Source organism: Ovis canadensis, chromosome 3 (genome assembly GCF_042477335.2).
Source record: "Ovis canadensis isolate MfBH-ARS-UI-01 breed Bighorn chromosome 3, ARS-UI_OviCan_v2, whole genome shotgun sequence".
Taxonomy (NCBI): Eukaryota; Metazoa; Chordata; class Mammalia; order Artiodactyla; family Bovidae; genus Ovis; species Ovis canadensis.
Window position 1 is genome coordinate 1532650 of NC_091247.1, and position 18186 is coordinate 1550835.

At 55.6% G+C, this 18186-nt stretch overlaps 1 protein-coding gene across 1 annotated transcript; it reads left to right on the plus strand.

The window, feature by feature from the left end:
• Nucleotides 1-162: 162 nt before the first annotated feature.
• LOC138435328 (ficolin-2) lies at nt 163-15108 on the plus strand. Its single transcript, XM_069579803.1, has 13 exons — nt 163-328; nt 764-940; nt 4481-4604; nt 5184-5327; nt 5565-6519; nt 7808-7921; nt 9987-10049; nt 10483-10518; nt 11532-11564; nt 11957-12084; nt 12552-12681; nt 13547-13681; nt 14679-15108. Exons 5-13 carry the CDS (start codon nt 6417-6419, stop codon nt 14924-14926), a joined length of 990 nt encoding a protein of 329 aa, XP_069435904.1. The 5' UTR covers nt 163-328; nt 764-940; nt 4481-4604; nt 5184-5327; nt 5565-6416; the 3' UTR covers nt 14927-15108.
• The last annotated feature ends 3078 nt before the right edge of the window (nt 15109-18186 follow it).

The window sequence follows — 18186 nt, forward strand, 5'->3', positions numbered from 1 at the left end:
CTGATGTCCCGCGATGTGGCCCAAGACTGCTCTTCCGTCTTTCACATTTGGGTCTGTGATTCTGCCAACACGGCTCTTTTTCTGCTGTGTGGAAAGGGTCAAGTTTCATTTCTGGTTTTCCCATGTGAATACCCAGTAACTCACAGTGCTTATTGGAAGTTTATTCAAGGAGAAGAGGGCTGGCGGAGGGACGGAGTGGGAGGCTGGGATGAGCAGATGTAAGCTCTTAGATGCTTGTGTGTGTGCTAAGTCACTTCAATCATGTCCGACCGTTTGTGACCCTACAGACTATAGCCCGCCATGTTCCTCTGTCCATGAGCCTCTCCAGGTAAGAACACTGGAGGGAGCTGCCGTGCCCTCCTCCAGGGGATCTTCCCCATCCAGGGATCAAACCTGTGACTCCTACATCTCTCGCACTGGCAGGCGGGTTCTTCACCACCCGGGAAGCCCGAGCTACTACATGTAGGATGGATAAGCAAGGTCCTGCTGTGTAGTGCAGAGAGCTGCATGCAGTGCCCTGTGATAAGCCATAATGGGAAGAATCTTAAAAGGAATATATATGTGAGCATAAAGCCGAATCACTTTGCAGCACAGCAGAAATTAACACAACATTGAAAATCAACTATTCTGCAATTTTAAAAGGTTTGCCCTTTCCCAGCTGGCTCTGTGGAATTGCCCGTCGTGCGCCGAGTTTCTGCATATGCCCGAATCTGTTTCTAGGTCCTTTACTCGGTTCTGACTGTTTGGTCTGGGTCCTGCACAGGTGCCACGCTGTCTCAGCGACATTATCTTCACGACAATCACTGGCATCAACCAGAGCAAGTCATCCTTCCTTGCTCCAGCTCAAGACATCCTCACGATTGGCCTTTAACCTTTAAAACAAGTTTCAAATTCGCCTTGCCAAGTTTCCCAATGAAAGGGGCATTCGACTGGTAATGCGGTGAGTCTACGGGTCAGCGAGAGAGAAACTAGTATTTTTATTTTTTAATTTTTTAATTTTTACTTTATTTTACTTTATAATACTGTATTGGTTTTGCCGTACATTGACATGAATCCACCACGGGTGTACATGCGATCCCAAACATGAACCCCCCCCCCCGACCTCCCTCCCAGAAACTAGTATTTTTATAACGTTGAGCGTTTGAATCCACGAACAGACAACACCCTTCTAGTTGCTCTCTTGAAACATCTCTCACTCACGTCTGGTGCTTCTACATGGAGCACTAGTGTATATTTTGCCAGAATTATTCATTTATTTGAGTTTGGTGTCACCATTGCAAATGTTTAAAATTTCTTTTTGTAATTCACTGTTTAACTTTTAGGAACATAACTGAATTTTGCTAAGCTCATTCATGATAGGATATGATACTGAAAGGGGAACTTCCCAGGTCGGTAGGTGCCCAATATGCTACTGGAGATCAGTGGAGAAATAACTCCAGAAAGAATGAAGGGATGGAGCCAAAGCAAAAACAATACCCAGCTGTGGATGTGACTGGTGATAGAAGCAAGGTCCGATGCTGTAAAGAGCAATATTGCATAGGAACCTGGAATGTCAGGTCCATGAATCAAGGCAAATTGGAAGTGGTCAAACAGGAGATGGCAAGGGTGAATGTTGACATTCTAGGGATCAGCAAACTAAAATGGACTGGAATGGGTGAATTTAACTCAGATGACCATTTTATCTACTACAGCGGACAGGAATCCCTCAGAAGAAATGGAGTAGCCATCATGGTCAACAAAAGAGTCCGAAATGCAGTACTTGGATGCAATCTCAAAAACGACAGAATGATCTCTGTTCATTACAAGGCAAACCATTCAATATCACAGTAATCCAAGCCTATGCCCCAACCAGTAACACTAAAGAAGCTCAAGTTGAGCAGTTCTATGAAGACCTACAAGACCTTTCAGAACTAACACCCAAAAAAGATGTCCTTTTCATTATAGGGGACTGGAATGCAAAAGTAGGAAGTCAAGAAACACCTGGAGTAACAGGCAAATTTGGCCTTGGAATGCAGAATGAAGCAGAGCAAAGACTAATAGAGTTTTTCCAAGAAAATGCACTGGTCATAGCAAACACCCTCTTCCAACAACACAAGAGAAGACTCTACACAGGGACATCACAAGATGGTCAACACCGAAATCAGATTGATTATATTCTTTGCAGCCAAAGATGGAGAAGCTCTATACAGTCAACAAAAACAAGACCAGGAGCTGACTGTGGCTCAGATCATGAACTCCTTATTACCAAATTCAGACTTAAATTGAAGAAAGTAGGGAAAACTGCTAGACCATTCAGGTATGACCTAAATCAAATCCCTTATGATTATACAGTGGAAGTGAGAAATAGATTCAAGGGACTAGATCTGATAGAGTGCCTGATGAACTATGGGCAGAGGTTGGTGACATTGTACAGGAGACAGGGATCAAGACCGTCCCCGTGGAAAAGAAATGCAAAACAGCAAAATGGCTGTCTGGGGAGGCCTTACAAATAGCTGTGAAAAGAAGAGAAGTGAAAAGCAAAGGAGAAAAGGAAAGATATAGGCATCTGAATGCAGAGTTCCAAAGAATAGCAAGAAGAGATAAGACAGCCTTCCTCAGTGATCAATGCAAAGAAATAGAGGAAAAGAACAGAATGGGAAAGACTAGAGATCTCTTCAAGAAGATTAGAGATACCCAGGGAACATTTCATGCAAAGATGGGCTCAATAAAGGACAGAAATGGTATGGACCTAACAGAAGCAGAAGATACTAAGAAAAGGTGGCAAGAATACACAGAAGAACTGTACAAAAAAGACCTTCAAGACCAAGATAATCACGATGGTGTGATCACTCACCTAGAGCCAGACATCCTGGAATGTGAAGTCAAGTGGGCCTTAGGAAGCATCACTACGAACAAAGCTAGCGGAGGTGATGGAATTCCAGTTGAGCTATTTCAAATCCTGAAAGAGGATGCTGTGAAAGTGCTGCACTCAATATGCCAGCAAATTTGGAAAATTCAGCAGTGGCCGCAGGACTGGAAAAGTTCAGTTTTTATTCCAATTCCAAAGAAAAGCAATGCCAAAGAATGCTCAAACTACCGCACAATTGTACTCATCTCACATGCTAGTAAAGTAATGTTCAAAATTCTCCAACCAGGCTTCAGCAATACGTGAACCACAAACTTCCAGATGTTCAAGCTAGTTTTCAAAAAGGCAGAGGAACCAAAGATCAAATTGCCAACATCCGCTGGATCATGGAAAAAGCAAGAGAGTTCCAGAAAACATCTATTTCTGCTTTATTGACTATGCCAAAGCCTTTGACTATGTGGATCACAATAAACTGTTGAAAATTCTGAGAGAGATGGGAATACCAGACCACCAACCTGCCTCTTGAGAAATCTGTATGCAGGTCAGGAAGCAACAGTTAGAACGGGACACGGAACAACAGACTGGTTCCAAATAGAAAAAGGAGTACGTCAAAGCTGTAAATTATCACCCTGCTTATTTAACTTCTATGCAGAGTACATCATGAGAAACGCTGGCCTGGAGGAAGCACAAGGTGGAATCAAGATTGCCGGGAGAAATATCAATAACCTCAGATATGCAGATGACACCACCCTTATGGCAGAAAATGAAGAGGAACTAAAAAGCCTCTTGATGAAAGTGAAAGAGGAGAGTGAAAAAGTTGGCTTAATGCTCAACATTCAGAAAATGCAAATCATGGCATCCGGTCCCATCACTTCATGGGAAATAGGTGGGGAAACAGTGGAAACAGTGTCAGACTTTATTTTTTTGGGCTCCAAAATCACTTCAGATGGTGACTGCAGCCATGAAATTAAAAGACACTTACTCCTTGGAAGGAAAGTTATGACCAACCTCGATAGCATATTGAAAAGCAGAGATGTTACTTTGCCAACAAAGGTCCATCTAGTCAAGGCTATGGTTTTTCCAGTGGTCATGTATGGATGTGAGAGTTAGACTGTGAAGAAAGCTGAGTGCCAAAGAATTGATGCTTTTGAACTATGATGTTGGAGAAGACTCTTGAGAGTCCCTTGGACTGCAAGGAGATCCAACCAGTCCATTCTAAAGGAGATCAGTCCTGGGTGTTCATTGGAAGGACTGATGTTGAAGCTGAAACTCCAGTACTTTGGCCACCTCATGCGAAGAGCTGACTCATTGGAAAAGACTGATGCTGGGAGGGATTGGGGTCAGGAGGAGAAGGGGACGACCCAGGATGAGATGGCTGGATGGCATCACCGACTCAATGGACATGAGTCTGAGTGAACTCTGGGAGTTGGTGATGGACAGGGAGGCCTGGTGTGCTGCAATTCATGGGGTCGCAAAGAGTCAGACACGACTGAGCGACTGAACGGAACTGAAGCTCATTCATTCTAAAAATTTTAGATTCCGCTGCATTTTCTACAGAAGTAATAGCAGGCTGGTACTTGCCTTTCCAACCTGTATACGTCTGATCTATTTTTTTCTGCCTTACTGCTCTGACAGTGCCACCGAGCGTCTGACCGGAAGTGGTGATGTATGAGCAGCCTGGTTCGTTTTCAGTCTCTGGAGACACCGTTCGGTTTTCGCCACTACCTGTGCAGTCGCTTCGGTGACCGTGGCGCTGGAGGTCTGTGTCCACGCTCTGCTCTCTCTGTTTGTTCCTGTCTGTGTCGTCTTCTGTCCTCGTGGGCCTGCTTATCTTCTACTGCATGCTAAGATTTAACTTGAAAGATACGTATATTTGCAGAAGTCATCTCAGTCTTGGGGTGATAGTACTCTTCTGAGAAGATCTGTGTTGGTTTCAGCTCGGAGCAAGCAGGCAACAGTGATATAGAAAGACCTCACAAGAGTTTCAAACCCCAGGTGGCTCAGTGGTGAAGAATCTGCCCACCAGTGCAGGAGACACGGGTTCCATCCTTGGGTTGGGAAGATCCCCTGCAGAAGGGAATGGCTACCCACTCCACTCCAGGCTACCCATTCCTGCCTGGAGAATTCCATGGACAGAGGAGCCTGCGAGGCTACAGTCCATGGGGTCAGAAAGCATCGGACACAACTGACTGACGAACACTTTCACTTCTGTTTGTCTTTCTGAGGACAGATGGCCCCAAATACCTCAGCTGCCATTGCCAGGAATCAGATGACCTTGGTTGATCCCACTTTAGGACATCTGAACTTAGCAGCGTCTCGCGTTCTTGCATCTTCTTAGGTCCACGTACTTTAGGGACATTAAAGTGATACCTGACAGTGCAGTCAACGTCCCACCTACAGTCACCCTATCAACAGCGAGAAGAGGAAGCACCCTGGTACAGGGAGGGGCTTCTCGCAGAGGGGGCTCACCGTCCAAGACCAGGTGAGCGACCCTGAACTAGCCCCTCTCCAACAGATGAAGCTCAGGTCCGTAGCTGGCTGCGGGCCGGGTGATAACAGAGGCAAGGCGACTTTCCTCCCTCTGTCTCAGGGGCTGGAGCCACCCCACAGCACTGTGCCAAGTCTGGTGTTATCCCCAAGCCCACAGAGATGGCCGCTAGGTTCTGTGAGCCTTTTGCAAACCTCGGGTTTGGCCATCCCATGCTTCTTTCCGAGTTAGACAGTAAGTGCGGTTTGGATGCCAGCTCACGCATGCTGACTCGAGAGATGTGAATCCACGAGGGAGTTTCAGCCCCAGCTCCTCCCCTCCGGCACCGTCCTGCTCTCCTTAGGGACCCTCTACACATCTGCAGAAGCCCTTCCCGGAACGACCACCTCCTGTCCTGGTTCAGGGTGATCGTAGTACAGGTGTGGAGGACAGCCTCTGGGATCTGGGGGGGCAAGACACAGCCTCACCTTCAGGTGTCAAGACCAGACCTGGTGGTCCTTGGAGCCTCGGACAGACTCGGGGAGATGTCTGGCTCCCACCAGCAGAGCGGCTTCAGGTCCCCCCCTGTGAAATTCAGATCATAGTGTCTTCCCAGTGGGGCTGGTGTGAGTAGCATTTGGTGCCTAAGAAGCACTCAGGATTTTTTTTTCTCTTCCCCTGTGTTAAGTGCTCAGTCACCAGAACTTTCTGGAAATCAGGTGAGGGAGGGAGGGGTCTTACTCCTCCTCATACCCCAGTCAAAGCCTCAGTGTGTTGCCTGGGCGGAGCTGGGTGATAAGGAGGGGGTCTGGGGATGGAACTTTCCTTAAGCCACAAAGAAGGCAGACCCCTTCCAACACAGGGGTCCTGGGAGCTCTCTCAACCGGGAACAGGGTATCCTACCAGCGGAAGTGAGCCCAATTCAGTGGGCAGCCTGGTGGGGCCCAGAGGGAAGGAAACGCCCTTTGCCATCCTCTGACACCTCCTGTGGGTGTAAGCAAAGAGGCGGGAGGAAGTGGGCGTCCACCTGCAGTGGAGAAACCGCCGGCCCAGGCAAGGGCTGGCTTCCCCTGCCCGCAAGAGCCCAGGCACGGACCGCAGGACATGGAGCTGGGAGGAGCGGCTGGGGCCCTGGGGCCCGCTGGCCTGCTCCTCATGCGCCTGTGCTTCGGGACCCTCGCCGCCCAGGCTGCAGACACCTGTCCAGGTGAGAGGGACCTGTTTCCGGCCCCTGAACGCTGGAGCTCCCCACTCACTGACCACAGGTAGCATCCAGGGTGAAACCCTCTATCTGCACCTTCTGAAGATTCAGCAGCTCAGCTGCAGCTCAGCTTCATCCTCAGACTAGGAGACAACGAACGGCCCAAGGCCATGTAGGAGGAGTGGGAATTTAATCCGGGTCTGTCCCCCTCTCAAGCCTCAGATTTGCTCCACGGAGCGTCCAGTCGGGTCTTGGCTCTACAGCCAAGAAGGACAATGTCCCCTGCTTCCTCTCTTCTCCTGGACTTTTCAGAAAGGTTCTCTAATCCCAGGGCTCCACGCTCCCTTGGGGTTTGTTACTGCAGATTTTCGGCTTTCACGCCACAGTGTGAATCGGCAGATTCGAGGTGTAAGGGTGGGTGGCCTCCCTTCCGATCCATGCAGGGGGCTGGCCCACGCCTGGAAAGAGGTTTCCCCGAGGACAGACCAGCCTCACCATGAGCTGAGGATGTGTTTGTGGGGGAAGCATAAACTCGTCCCCCTGAGCGCATCTCTGGTGGAGACAGACTCCAAAGCAGCAGCCCCCGGGTATGCAGCGTCTGCGCCTGGCTGACCCCCGCACGCTCTAAGTTGTCTCTCATGAGGATGTTTTAGTTTTCAAATCAACAAAACTAATTTTTCTTTTTTTTTCTTTTTTGCCGAGAAGGAAATGACCCCCTGGTCCCTGTTCTACTGGAATTTGCTCTGTCTTCTTAGATCAAATGCATCTTCTCTCCGGGGGGACCTACAGGGACCCCTTCCAATTCAGGAGCTCTGTGGTCACAAGTCCGAGGTCTGGGGTGGAAAATGTTATGCTGTCCCCAGCTCCCCAAGTCTCATAAATATTTATTGTTATCGTGTAGTGGATCCTCCTGTTTACGAGGCTCTTTTAAAATGCCGTGACGTGCACCGCGAATCTGAGCATCTGCATTATCCGATCTGATCGTCCCCACAGCGTTATTTGTGTCCCCATTTGGTGCCCAGAGCTCAGCGGGGTTGAGTGACTTGCCCAAAGCCACACAGCGTGGAGGGGGCAGCTGGGAATTGGGCCCAGGGATGCCCGGGCACGCCTCCCCACCTGGCCAGTGCCCGCCGAAGGCAGGAAGCTCGCTGCCAGGCCGACCCTTCGTCTGAGGCCAGAGACACCGGCCGGAGCCGGGGGACCAGGTCGCCTTGCGGCAGACACTCCCGGCTTGGGTGGCCTGTCGTCGGCCCTGCGACAAGCGCCCTGACCCCAACTCTGTGCTTCTCTGCAGAGGTGAAGCTGGTGGGTCTGGAGGGCTCCGACAAGCTGTCCATCCTCCGAGGCTGCCCAGGGCTGCCCGGAGCCCCAGGGCCCAAGGGAGAGGTGGGCGCCGGTGGACTGAAGGGTACGTGACCCCGGTAGGGACAGGGCTGGTGGACTGAAGGGTGCGTGCCCTGGGCGGGGACGGGGCTGGTGGACTGAAAGGTATGAACTCCAGGCGGGGACAGGGCCACGATCACCGGCTCTTCTCAGACCAGAGCCCGAGCAGGGCTGTGCCCCGTGGGGCATCTCAGTTGGGAAGTTTGGGTCACGGGTTCTGCCCAGAGGTGGCCCCGGCGCCCCCTGGAACTGCCAGCTCACGTCTGGGTGTCTTCTCATGGAGCATGCGCTTCCGGGCCCTTGATCAGGACTGGCTTTACCGTGACCATTGGCAGCCGCTCTGCACCTCAAGTGCCCAGTGTGCTCACCTGGGAACCGGGGCCCCAGGTTTCCCTCCCCGCTCCTCAGAGGAGAAGCCCAGGGCTCTGAGCAGCCGAGCATTGCCAGGGAGGGAGGAGCTGGGTCTCCTCCCAGTGTGAGGGCCCCCAGCACTCCACACATCTGCCCACGTGGCGACCCCTCTTACAAGGTTTGCGCCCCTAAAACTGGCTCCGAGGCGGGGTTCTGCTGGGGGACCCTGGGAGGAGGGCACGTCTGGTCTGCTGCCTGCCAAGGGGTGTGTTTACTTGGCCCCAAGCGAAAGCGGCTCTACCCCTCTGTCCCACCCCCACACCCCACTCCCCAGGGCTGTGAGCCTGCTGGTAGACCCCTGCCCTTCCCTTTGCTGAGCCTGGGGCAGCCTCTCCCGACCCTCTCATCAGTGCCTGGGAGGAGGGGAAGGGGCCTTCGGTGGTTCTAGCCTCCTGCATTAATAATGCAGACCTGGGCTTCGTTATTTCTTGGGCTCCAAAATCACTGCGGATGGTGACTGCAGCCATGAAATCAAAAGACGCTTACTCCTTGGAAGAAAAACTATGACAAACCTAGACAGCATATTAAAAAGCAGAGATATCACTTTGCTGACAAAGACCTGTCTAGTCAAAGCTATGGTTTTTTCCAGTAGTCATGTACAAATGTGAGAGTTGGACCATAAGGAAGGTTGAGCTCTGAAGAACTGATGCTTCTGAACTGTGGTGTTGGAGAAGACTCTTGAGAGTCCCTTGGACTGTGAGGAGTCAAACCAGTCCATCCTAAAGGAAATCAGTCCTGAGTGTTCATTGCAAGGACTGATGCTAAAGTTGAAGCTCCAATACTGTGGCCACCTCATGCCAAGAGTTGACTCATTGGAAAAGACCCTGATGCTGAGAAAGATTGAAGGCAGGAGGAGAAGGGGATGACAGAGGATGAGATGGCTGGATGGTATCACCGATTCAATGGACATGGGTTTGAGCAAGTCCCGGGAGCTGGTGATGGACAGGGAGGCCTGGTGTGCTGCACTCCATCAGGTCGCAAAAAGTAGGGCACAACTGAGCGACTGAACTGAACCGAACTGGGGCTCCAGGTTGCTGACCCTTCCCCTCTGGAGGTGGAGTCGGAACCTCCCTGGAGGGATATGTAATTGTGTCTGACTTCCCCTCATCTGAGTTTTGCTGGTGGTTCAGACAGTAAGGAATCTGCCTGCTATCCACGAGATCCCTGGGTTTGACCCCTGGAATGGCAACCCACTCCAGTATTCTGGAGAATTCCATGGACAAGGAGCCTGGTGGGCTACAGTCCGTGGGGTTCCAAAGAGTTGGACATGACTGAGTTGCTAACACTCTCCCCTGCATCCCGGGTGGAGCACGGAGAGCTGTGCCCGAGGCTCGTGTCTCCAGGTGCCCCTGTGTGATAGGGTCTGTGAGGACGTGTTCCTGGCCCCAGCCCCCGACTAGACAGCAGAGCTCTGTGCGGCTGCGTGGACCTGGGCCTGTTACACAGAGGTCTGTAGGAGCTGGAAGCCAGCGGCACCCTGGGGTGCCGGCTGTCTGCACCGGGGGCCAAGGGCGCTTTGTCCCCTCTGTCTCAGCTGTCACCCTCGGGCTGGGTCCCGGTGGCAGTGACCCTGAGAGCCAGGACGGGAGGGTCAGGACTTTATTTCTCAGGGCAGACAGAGCTCAAGTAGGGTGCCTCAGATGGCCTTTCCCTCAGTGGTGTGTCTTTGGGGTTTACAGGAGAACGAGGTTCGCCTGGAGTCCCTGGGAAGGCAGGGCCGGCCAGACCCAAAGGAAGCACAGGTGATGAAGAGCTGCGACCCCCCAGCAGGACCCCGAGGCCTGTCTACAGAGACGGAGAGTCAGGCCGAGAGGGGCGCGGAGGTGGAGAGAGAGATGGGAGCGAGACAGAGCGGGAGGGTGGTGGGAGACAGACACGCGCCTGTCTTACCACCCGCGTCCTGAAAGCCTTGAGGCGGTGCGTGAACCGGCCCAGGCTCCTCTGTCCCCAGCAGCCTGCTGGGACCCAGGGAAGGATCCCAGGCCTCAGGTCCCCAGCCGCCCACCCGCTCCACCAACACCCAGGCATCTGAAACCCGTGTGAGCCACGGAGAGTGTGTGTGGCTCAGCCTCATGCCCACCCCCAACCCCCGGAGAGCTGAGCCTGGGGTGGCTTCCAGGGTGGCGGGTCGCTGTCCACTGACAGGCATCCTCTGCACCCCCTGTCTCTCCCCAGGAGCCCAAGGGGAGAAGGGTGCACGTGGAGAGAAAGGTGAGCCCCTCCCCTCCCCAAGGGCACCCGGCAGGCTTTGCAGGGGGCTGGGGGGGTGGTCCCCGAGGCCTGGGTCACAGGAGGTGGCCTGGGTCACAGGAGGTGCCCCGGGGCCCAGGAGAACCTCTGGGTGAGGAGCTCAGACCACGCCCCTGGCCTCGCCCGTCCAGCCCACGGGTGGGGGCAGAGGGGCGGTCCTGCTTGCTGGAGGCTGGAGGAGCCAGCGGCTACCAGCCTTGCCCCGGGAGGCTGGCAGCACTGATTTAGTGCGTGACTGTGGACGTTTCGCCTTTTTTTTTTTTTTTCTGATTTATGCCCATTTATTTAAAAATTTCTAAAAGTAAGAAAAGGCAAAACACAGGCTTCCAGGCGGCGCTGGCGGCAAAGAGCCCGCCTGCCAGTGCAGGGGAGGCAAGAGGCGTGGGTTCGACCCCAGGGTTGGGACGATTCTCCCAGAGGAAGGCTTGGCGACCCACTCCGGTGTTCTTGCCTGGACAATCCCCATGGACAGAGGACCCTGGCGGGCTACAGTCTGTGGGGTCGCAAAGAGTCAGATATGACTGAGCTCTCACAAGACACAGTCACATGCTTTGATGACAAATTCAAAGTGCGCTGCTCGGGGCCAAGCACGCCCCGAATACCCGCCAGGGCTTTGCACGACCAGAGGCTCTGATGGAGACACTGGTGGTGGAAAGTGATGGGCCCAGAGGAGCTGACCCTCAGTGCCGAGAGCCTCAAAGCCCAAGAGAGGTAGCCAGTACAGTGGCCCAGCCAGTTCCCCAAGCGACAGTGCTGACCCCTGGCCCTGCAGGCCCCACGGCTGAGCCTCGGAACCGCTGCCCAGGCCTGGGGGCCGTCCGTCCTGGAAGAGCTGCCCAGGCCTGGGGGCTGCCGGTCCTGGAAGAGCTGGGCAACGGTTTCCACTGCCGGTGCTGTGTTCACGGAGCAGAGGGGGTGAGGGGCACGGGGCTGCTTCCAGCCGTGTGACATGCGTGTCCTCTCTCCCATAACAGGAGAGCCGGGGCAGCTTCATTCCTGTGCCACAGGTGACTGCGCACACGCCGACCCCGGGCCCCGGACCTCAGCCAGGACCTGCTCCCGTCGGGGCGGTTGACCAGAAGGCCAGCTGCACAGACCCTGGTTCTAGCATCCAGAGACGGAACACTCTCTGCACACCTCTCACTCCCCAGTTACAGGCAGCTTTTGCCTGAATGACTTGTGTCTTCCAGCGGTCCTCCTGGGGGAGCTGATAACTTTCCTTGGAAGGCAGGGCGCCCAGACCACAGTGGGGACAGCTCCGGGAGGTGGGGTGGCCTCTGTCTGTCCCAGGCCTCGGTGCCACTCTCCCCCAGGCAGGCGTCCCCTTCTCCGCCCCCTCCGCTGCCCCTACCCTGCCCAGGCTCCTGACCTGGCATCCATCCCCCATTTCCCTTCCCAGGACCTCGGACCTGCAAGGAGCTGCTCACCAGGGGGCACTTTCTCAGCGGCTGGCACACCATCTACCTGCCCGACTGCCGGCCCCTGACCGTGCTGTGTGACATGGTCACAGACGGCGGGGGGTGGACTGTGAGCTGGCCGGGGTCCCAGAGACGGCCACGTGGCCCGTGGGCAGTGGCGGGCATGTCCGGGAGGCTCCTTTGGTGGGAGAGCAGTCTTGAGAGGCCTTTGTGAGACTGTCTAGCCCCAGGCTCAGGCTGACCCCGTCCTGTCACTGAGGTTGGGAGAAGCAGAAGTGTCAGGGGAGGGGCAAGGAGGCCCGTAGCCCTGGGCGTGGGCTGAGGCCCGGAAGCGCCCGCTCCTCTCCAGGCGTGTGGCTTTGGGCTTGTCGCCTGCCCTTTCTGAGTCTCCATGTTCTCCCTGGCCACATGTGGGTACTCCCCCGATGGTGCCTGGGGTCTCTGATGAGACCCTCATCCGGGGCCCCAGCCTGCGGAGTGCTGTGAGCTACCGGTGCTGTGCTCACGTGTAGCGGGGTGCCCCGGCGGGGGGACGGCAGCAAGGACCTGTCTCCCAGCTCCCCCCTCCGTGCACAGGTCTTCCAGCGGAGGATGGACGGCTCTGTGGACTTCTTCCGGACCTGGATCGCATACAAGCAGGGCTTCGGCAGTCAGCTGGGCGAGTTCTGGCTGGGGAATGACAACATCCACGCCCTGACCGCCCAGGGTAGGGCCACAGCGGGGGCTCTGTGGTTGGGGGCGCTGCAGCCCATAGCTCCCGACCCTACCCCTGGGCTGTGTGGAGCAGAAGGCCTCGCCCCCTGCGTCCTCCCATCTGACAGCAGGAAGGCTATGCCTGTGCCAGCCGGGGGCGTGCTTCTCAGACTCTCTGAGGGTCAGAATCGGGAGAAAGGCGGTTATTGGAGGGAAGATGTCTTCTGGTCTCAGGACCAATCAGACCTTAGAACCGGAGAGGAGGAAGTGGGCAGGAGGCCGTCTGGACTGGGTGGCCCTCCTCTCTCTTCCAGCCACAAGTCCTGCCTTGAAACTGGGCTCTGAGGCCCATAGAGCCCCTTCCCTCCTCCCGGTCACTGCACGTGGGGGTCCCGACACGCGCCCCCTCAGCCCACTGCTCTGGTTCATAGAATCAGCCTCAGGGGTGGTCCTGAGTTCAACTGTAAACCTGAGAATCCTATTTTAAATTCTCCCACTACCTCAGGGCAACCTTGAAGGTGTCCACTCATGGGCCTGAAATTCTTGCAAAAGAGACGAATACAAATACTCTTTCCTGCCCTGGAACCCACAGCGGCTTGCAGGAGAATTTAGGGTTTCCAGTAGGGCGAGGCTTCATTCCATTCAAGGAGCACCAACCATGGGATTCTGGGCGAGGTTGGTGGAGCAGAAGGGGAGCCGTCGGAAGTCAGGGGGCCCTCCCTGGAGCCTCACGTCCACCAGCCTCTCACGCCTTCCCCGCTGAGTTATCCCCGGTTGCCAAGTTCAGACACCCCTCCAGAGTTTACCCAAATTCCCACCTCCTTTGCCTGGAGGCGGAGGGTCCCTTCTGCGGAGACCCGAACACCTTTCTTCAACAGGAACCAGTGAGCTCCGGGTAGACCTCATGGACTTCGAAGGCAACCACCGATTTGCCAAGTACCAGTCATTCAGGATGGGGGATGAAGCTGAGAAGTACAAGCTGGTCCTGGGAGCCTTTGTGGAGGGCAGTGCAGGTCAGAGTCTGCATGGGCCACTGCGGGGGCCGGGGCTGCAGCTCGGGGCTGGGGAAGCAGAGAAGCTGCTGGGGGTCCTGGCTCTGTCTCCCCGAGAGACCCTGGGCTGGGGGCTCCACTCTCGGGGCCCGGCTTCCCCATCTGTGATTGCAAACAAGAAGGTGCCTGCGTTTCTGTGTGACATGGGGGCCTGCGATGCTCTGAGGTCACTGACCCCGTCCCTCTAACACCTGGAAGAGGACAGTCATCTCACAGGAGGCCTTAGAGCCTTGTTCCCAAGTGGCTCCAGAACACCAACCCTGTGGGATATTCTTTGCCAGAAAGACCCCCTGGTCACACACTGTGGGAAGGCGATTCTTGTGGCTCATCCTGGAGCTTCCAGGGTGCACTCGTGTTCAGGAATGGTGCCAGGTACCTGCTGCACTGTGTTGAAGCAGAGTTGCAGAGAGCAAGGCCCCTCTGGCATCCTGGAGGGGATGGCAAATGGGAGCTTTCAAGTGCCTGTTTGACACACGTGGCCTCCTCTGAGCCGCCAAGGAAGGAACAGGGCAGGGACCCTTGACCCATGGTGTAGGTGAGGGCCAGGCAGGCATGGGGGGCATGGATACTGTGGGGGTCAGAGGGGAGCTGCACGCCTGGGGCTGAAGCTGGAGCCAGGGCCTCTGGCGAGGTGGTGCTGGGCCCCTGGGGTGGCCAGGGCAAGCCAGTGGGAGGGGGCAGGGCCCAGGAGAGAGGCATGGGCTGGGGGAAGAGAGGGCCTCAAGGTCCTGGGGGCCTCTGGGGAGCCAGGAGGAAACAGGTGAGGCTGGAGGGAGTCTCGCGCCCTGGTGCAGAGTTCCAGAACCAGGAGGCGCCCTCTGCCCCACGGCCGAGGTGGGCTCTCAGCCCCCTGGGGGTCTCTAGAGGGAGGTGCGCTGGGTGGGCAGCAGGGCCCCCCAATGGCGGCTCCCTCTAGGACCAGAGACACCCCACTCTGCCCGCTCCCCTCCCCGAGCAGGCGATTCCCTGACAGACCACGGAGATCACTTCTTCTCCACCAAAGACCGCGACAACGACGAGAGCTCCTCTAACTGTGCCGTGCAGTTCCAGGGGGCCTGGTGGTATCACAGCTGCCACTCCTCCAACCTGAACGGCCGCTACCTCAAGGGGCCGCACACGAGCTATGCCAACGGCATCAACTGGAAGTCGTGGGGCCGGTACAACTACAGCTACAAGGTGTCGGAGATGAAGCTGCGGCTCACCTAGCCGCCCGCAGCCTCCGCGAGCTTGCTCCGTGCCCGGTGACGGCCAGGCCCCGCGTGGCCCCCGCTGCCCACTCCCTCTGCTTGTAAGGCCCACAGGGTCTAGTCCCTCCTGTGGGCGTCTGAATTCCGAGCCCCGCAGCCTCACCAGAAGAATCATGGTTTTAAAGAGTTTGCTTTCCGACATACTTTTTCCTGCCGGTTTTCATTTGCGTCTTTGAACTTGAGCTTTCCTGAGCATTTCTCCCACAGCCGATCTGCTGCAGGGGCTTCCGGCCCGGCCGAGCCAGGGACAGTTTGAGCCCCGCCACCCCCATGGCGCATGCAATCCCCAATGTCCCCCAAGCATCAGCTGCAGCCTTAAGCTCCCGGCATTAATAGACAGGGCGGTCCCCTCTGTCCCCGAAAAGCTCCTGCCTCCTCCCGCCTCACTCCCAACATCACACGCTTTTAAACAGGTCACTGTGGGACTGGAACACTCTCGTTAAAAGGAGGGGCGTTTGCTATAAATAGGGGCTTTCTGCTTCCAGTCGGTGCAGTGCGTGCTGTGGGCCAGCCTCCCCTGAGAGCTGCTGAAACGCCAAACACAGGTCGACACGGGACAGGGGCTGCGTCTGCCCAGCAGAGGGAGGGCAGCTGGGCACCCACATGCTAAACCCCAAGGGCAGGAGCCTCACTCCGCACAAGCCCTGGTCCCTGGACGATCGCAGACCTCAGTGTGCGAAGCTAACAGCCTGATGGGAGATGGAGGAGGGTTCTCTGTCTCTCAGGCCAGGGAGACGCCTTTTAACCGAGACTGCAGAGGGGCCTGGTGGGAAGGGAAAGGTTGATGGGTTCAGCCGCATTCACTCAAGACCCTCTGTTTCTCAAAGCGCTGCGTAGGGAACGGAAGGAAACTTGCCCGGGGACGGAAGCCCCTCGTGACACGCGTGTGCGTGCGTGCTGCTGTGTCCAGCTCTGTGCGACTCCGTGGACTGTAGCCCGCCAGGCTCCTCTGTCCGTGGGATTCCCAGGCAAGGATACTGGAGGGGTTGCCGTGCTCTCCTCCTGGGGGTCTTCCCGACCCAGGGAGTGAACTCGGGCCTCCTGCAGCTCCGGCACTGGCAGGCAGGTCCTTTGCCGCTGGGCTCCCGGGGACGCCCTTTGTCACATGTAGGTTGCTAGCTTTCTGCTGCTTCCTCAACTCATTACCAACCCCTCAGGGGCTTAAAGCACGAGGGAAATGTGTCATCACAGGGCTGTGTAGGCTAGGAGTCTCGTGTGGGTGTGGCGGGACTAGAAGCAAGTTGACTCGAGCCCGGGTTCCTTCTCCAGGCTCCAGGGAGCGTGCTCTCTCCCCGGTTCCAGCTTCCGGAGCTCCTGGCCCTGCTTGGCCCAGGGCCCTCCCTGTCCTCAGGGCAGCAGGAACGCAGCCCTCTGGGTACGGCGGGGAGGGCCCCTCTGCTCTGAGGGACTCTGGCATCCGGCCGGGCCCACCCGGGCGTCTCAGGCCCTCTCTCTGCCTCCAGATCCTTCATTTAAGCGCCTCTGCCAAGCCACTGTCGCCGTGTAAGGCGACACACTTCCAGTCCTGGGGCTCAGGCAGGAGCTCTTTGGCAGGGGGAGCATATTCTGTCTACCACGACCCATTTAAAAGAACCAGCATGATCCCACACCCAGAGTATTTAAAGAACTCCTTGTTGCTTAGTTGCTAAGTCTTGCGAGCTCATGGACTGCAGCCCGCCAGGCTCCTCTATCCATGGCATTCTCCAGGCAAGAATACCAGAGTGGGTAACCATTCTCTTCTCCAGGGGATCTTCCCATCCAGGGACTGAACCCACACCTCCTGCATTGCAGGCAGATTCTTTACTGCTGAGTCACCAGGGAAGCCCAAAGAACTTCTACCAATCAACAGAATTTTAATCGCTTAATAAGAAGGGTTAAGAGATTTGAACAGACACTTCATAAAAAATGATACCCACAGGACCAATACGCTTATAAAAAGCTTCTCTATTTTGTTGCAGATTATAACCAAAATGAGAGGCTATTCCACACTCATCAGGACCGATAAGATTTGGAAACCTGAGCACACCAAGTGTCAGTGAGGTGGCAGGGTTTGGGGGGTTACATATACTGCGGGTGGCAGTGTGAACGGACGGGGAAAGAGTTTGGTGTTAATTATTAGAGCGGAAGACACACAGGCCCACACCTGGCAATTCCACTGCCTGGTGTGGAAATGACAGTCCTGTGCCTCAGGGACCACGGCCAGGAGAAACTATGGCCAAACTCTTCACAGCAGCCCCAGGCTGGCAACCACCCGAGGCCCCCAGAAGAGGGCGGATAGTCACGAAAAGACGCTGTGTGCGATGCCACACAGCAGTGGGGCTGGACAGCTGTGGCCACACCCAGGATGGAGACTCAAGCCGGCGGCTGGGGGGGCGCTGGGCTGAGGGGCAGGCGTGCTGCTGGCTCTGTGCCCACGGGGCTGGTTTCCAAGGTAAAGAGACCTGCAGTCTTTGGGACGACCACCTACCCCGACGTGAGAGCTGGACCGTAAAGGGCTGAGCACCGAAGAATTGATGCTTTTGAATTGTGGTGCTGGAGAAGACTCTTGAGAGTCCGTTGGAATGTAAGAAGATCCAACCAGTCCATCCTAAAGGAAATCAGTCCTGAATATTCATTGGAAGGACTGATGCTGAAGCTGAAACTCCAATACTTTGGCCACCTGATGTGAAGAACTGACTCATCTGAAAAGACCCTGATCTGGGAAAGATTGAAGGCAGGAGAAGGGGGCGACAGAGGATGAGGTGGTTGGACGGCATCACTGACGGACATGGGTTTGAGCAGCTCCGGTGGGACGGGGCAGCGACAGGGACCCCGCGGGCCTTTGGGATTCTGAGCGGTGACGACCAGCCCGTGGGCCGCACAGTCACAAAAGCGCCAGACCTCACTTTTCCTCTTAGGGACTTTTGTGTACACACTTCAAGATTTTATAACCGTTTGTGAAGGAAGTGCACACCGCAGATCTAGGAGGGCCGGCGATCTGCGCGTCTTTCCCTGACGTCCATGGTGACTGACGCAGTGACTGAGGAGGGCTCCCTGCAGCCCACCCAGGGCTGGCGGGGCCCCACGAGGTGCTGAGCGCCACCTCTCATCAGAAGTGAAGCCCGCTAGTTAAAACTGCACTTTTCTCCCTTAATAGGTAAGCATCTTATAAACCCAGGAAGACTTGTAAGTCTAGAAGTGATTAATATACCAAAAGTCATAAAGTTCTGACTTTCATAT

Bases quoted from the DNA above. Each gene is read 5' to 3' on its own strand.
- LOC138435328 (XM_069579803.1), top strand. From the start codon at position 6,417: ATGGAGCTGGGAGGAGCGGCTGGGGCCCTGGGGCCCGCTGGCCTGCTC. The intron at 6,520-7,807 runs GTGAGAGGGACC...GCTTCTCTGCAG, and splicing joins GGCTGCAGACACCTGTCCAG to AGGTGAAGCTGGTGGGTCTG. The intron at 11,565-11,956 runs GTGACTGCGCAC...TTCCCTTCCCAG, and splicing joins GCTTCATTCCTGTGCCACAG to GACCTCGGACCTGCAAGGAG.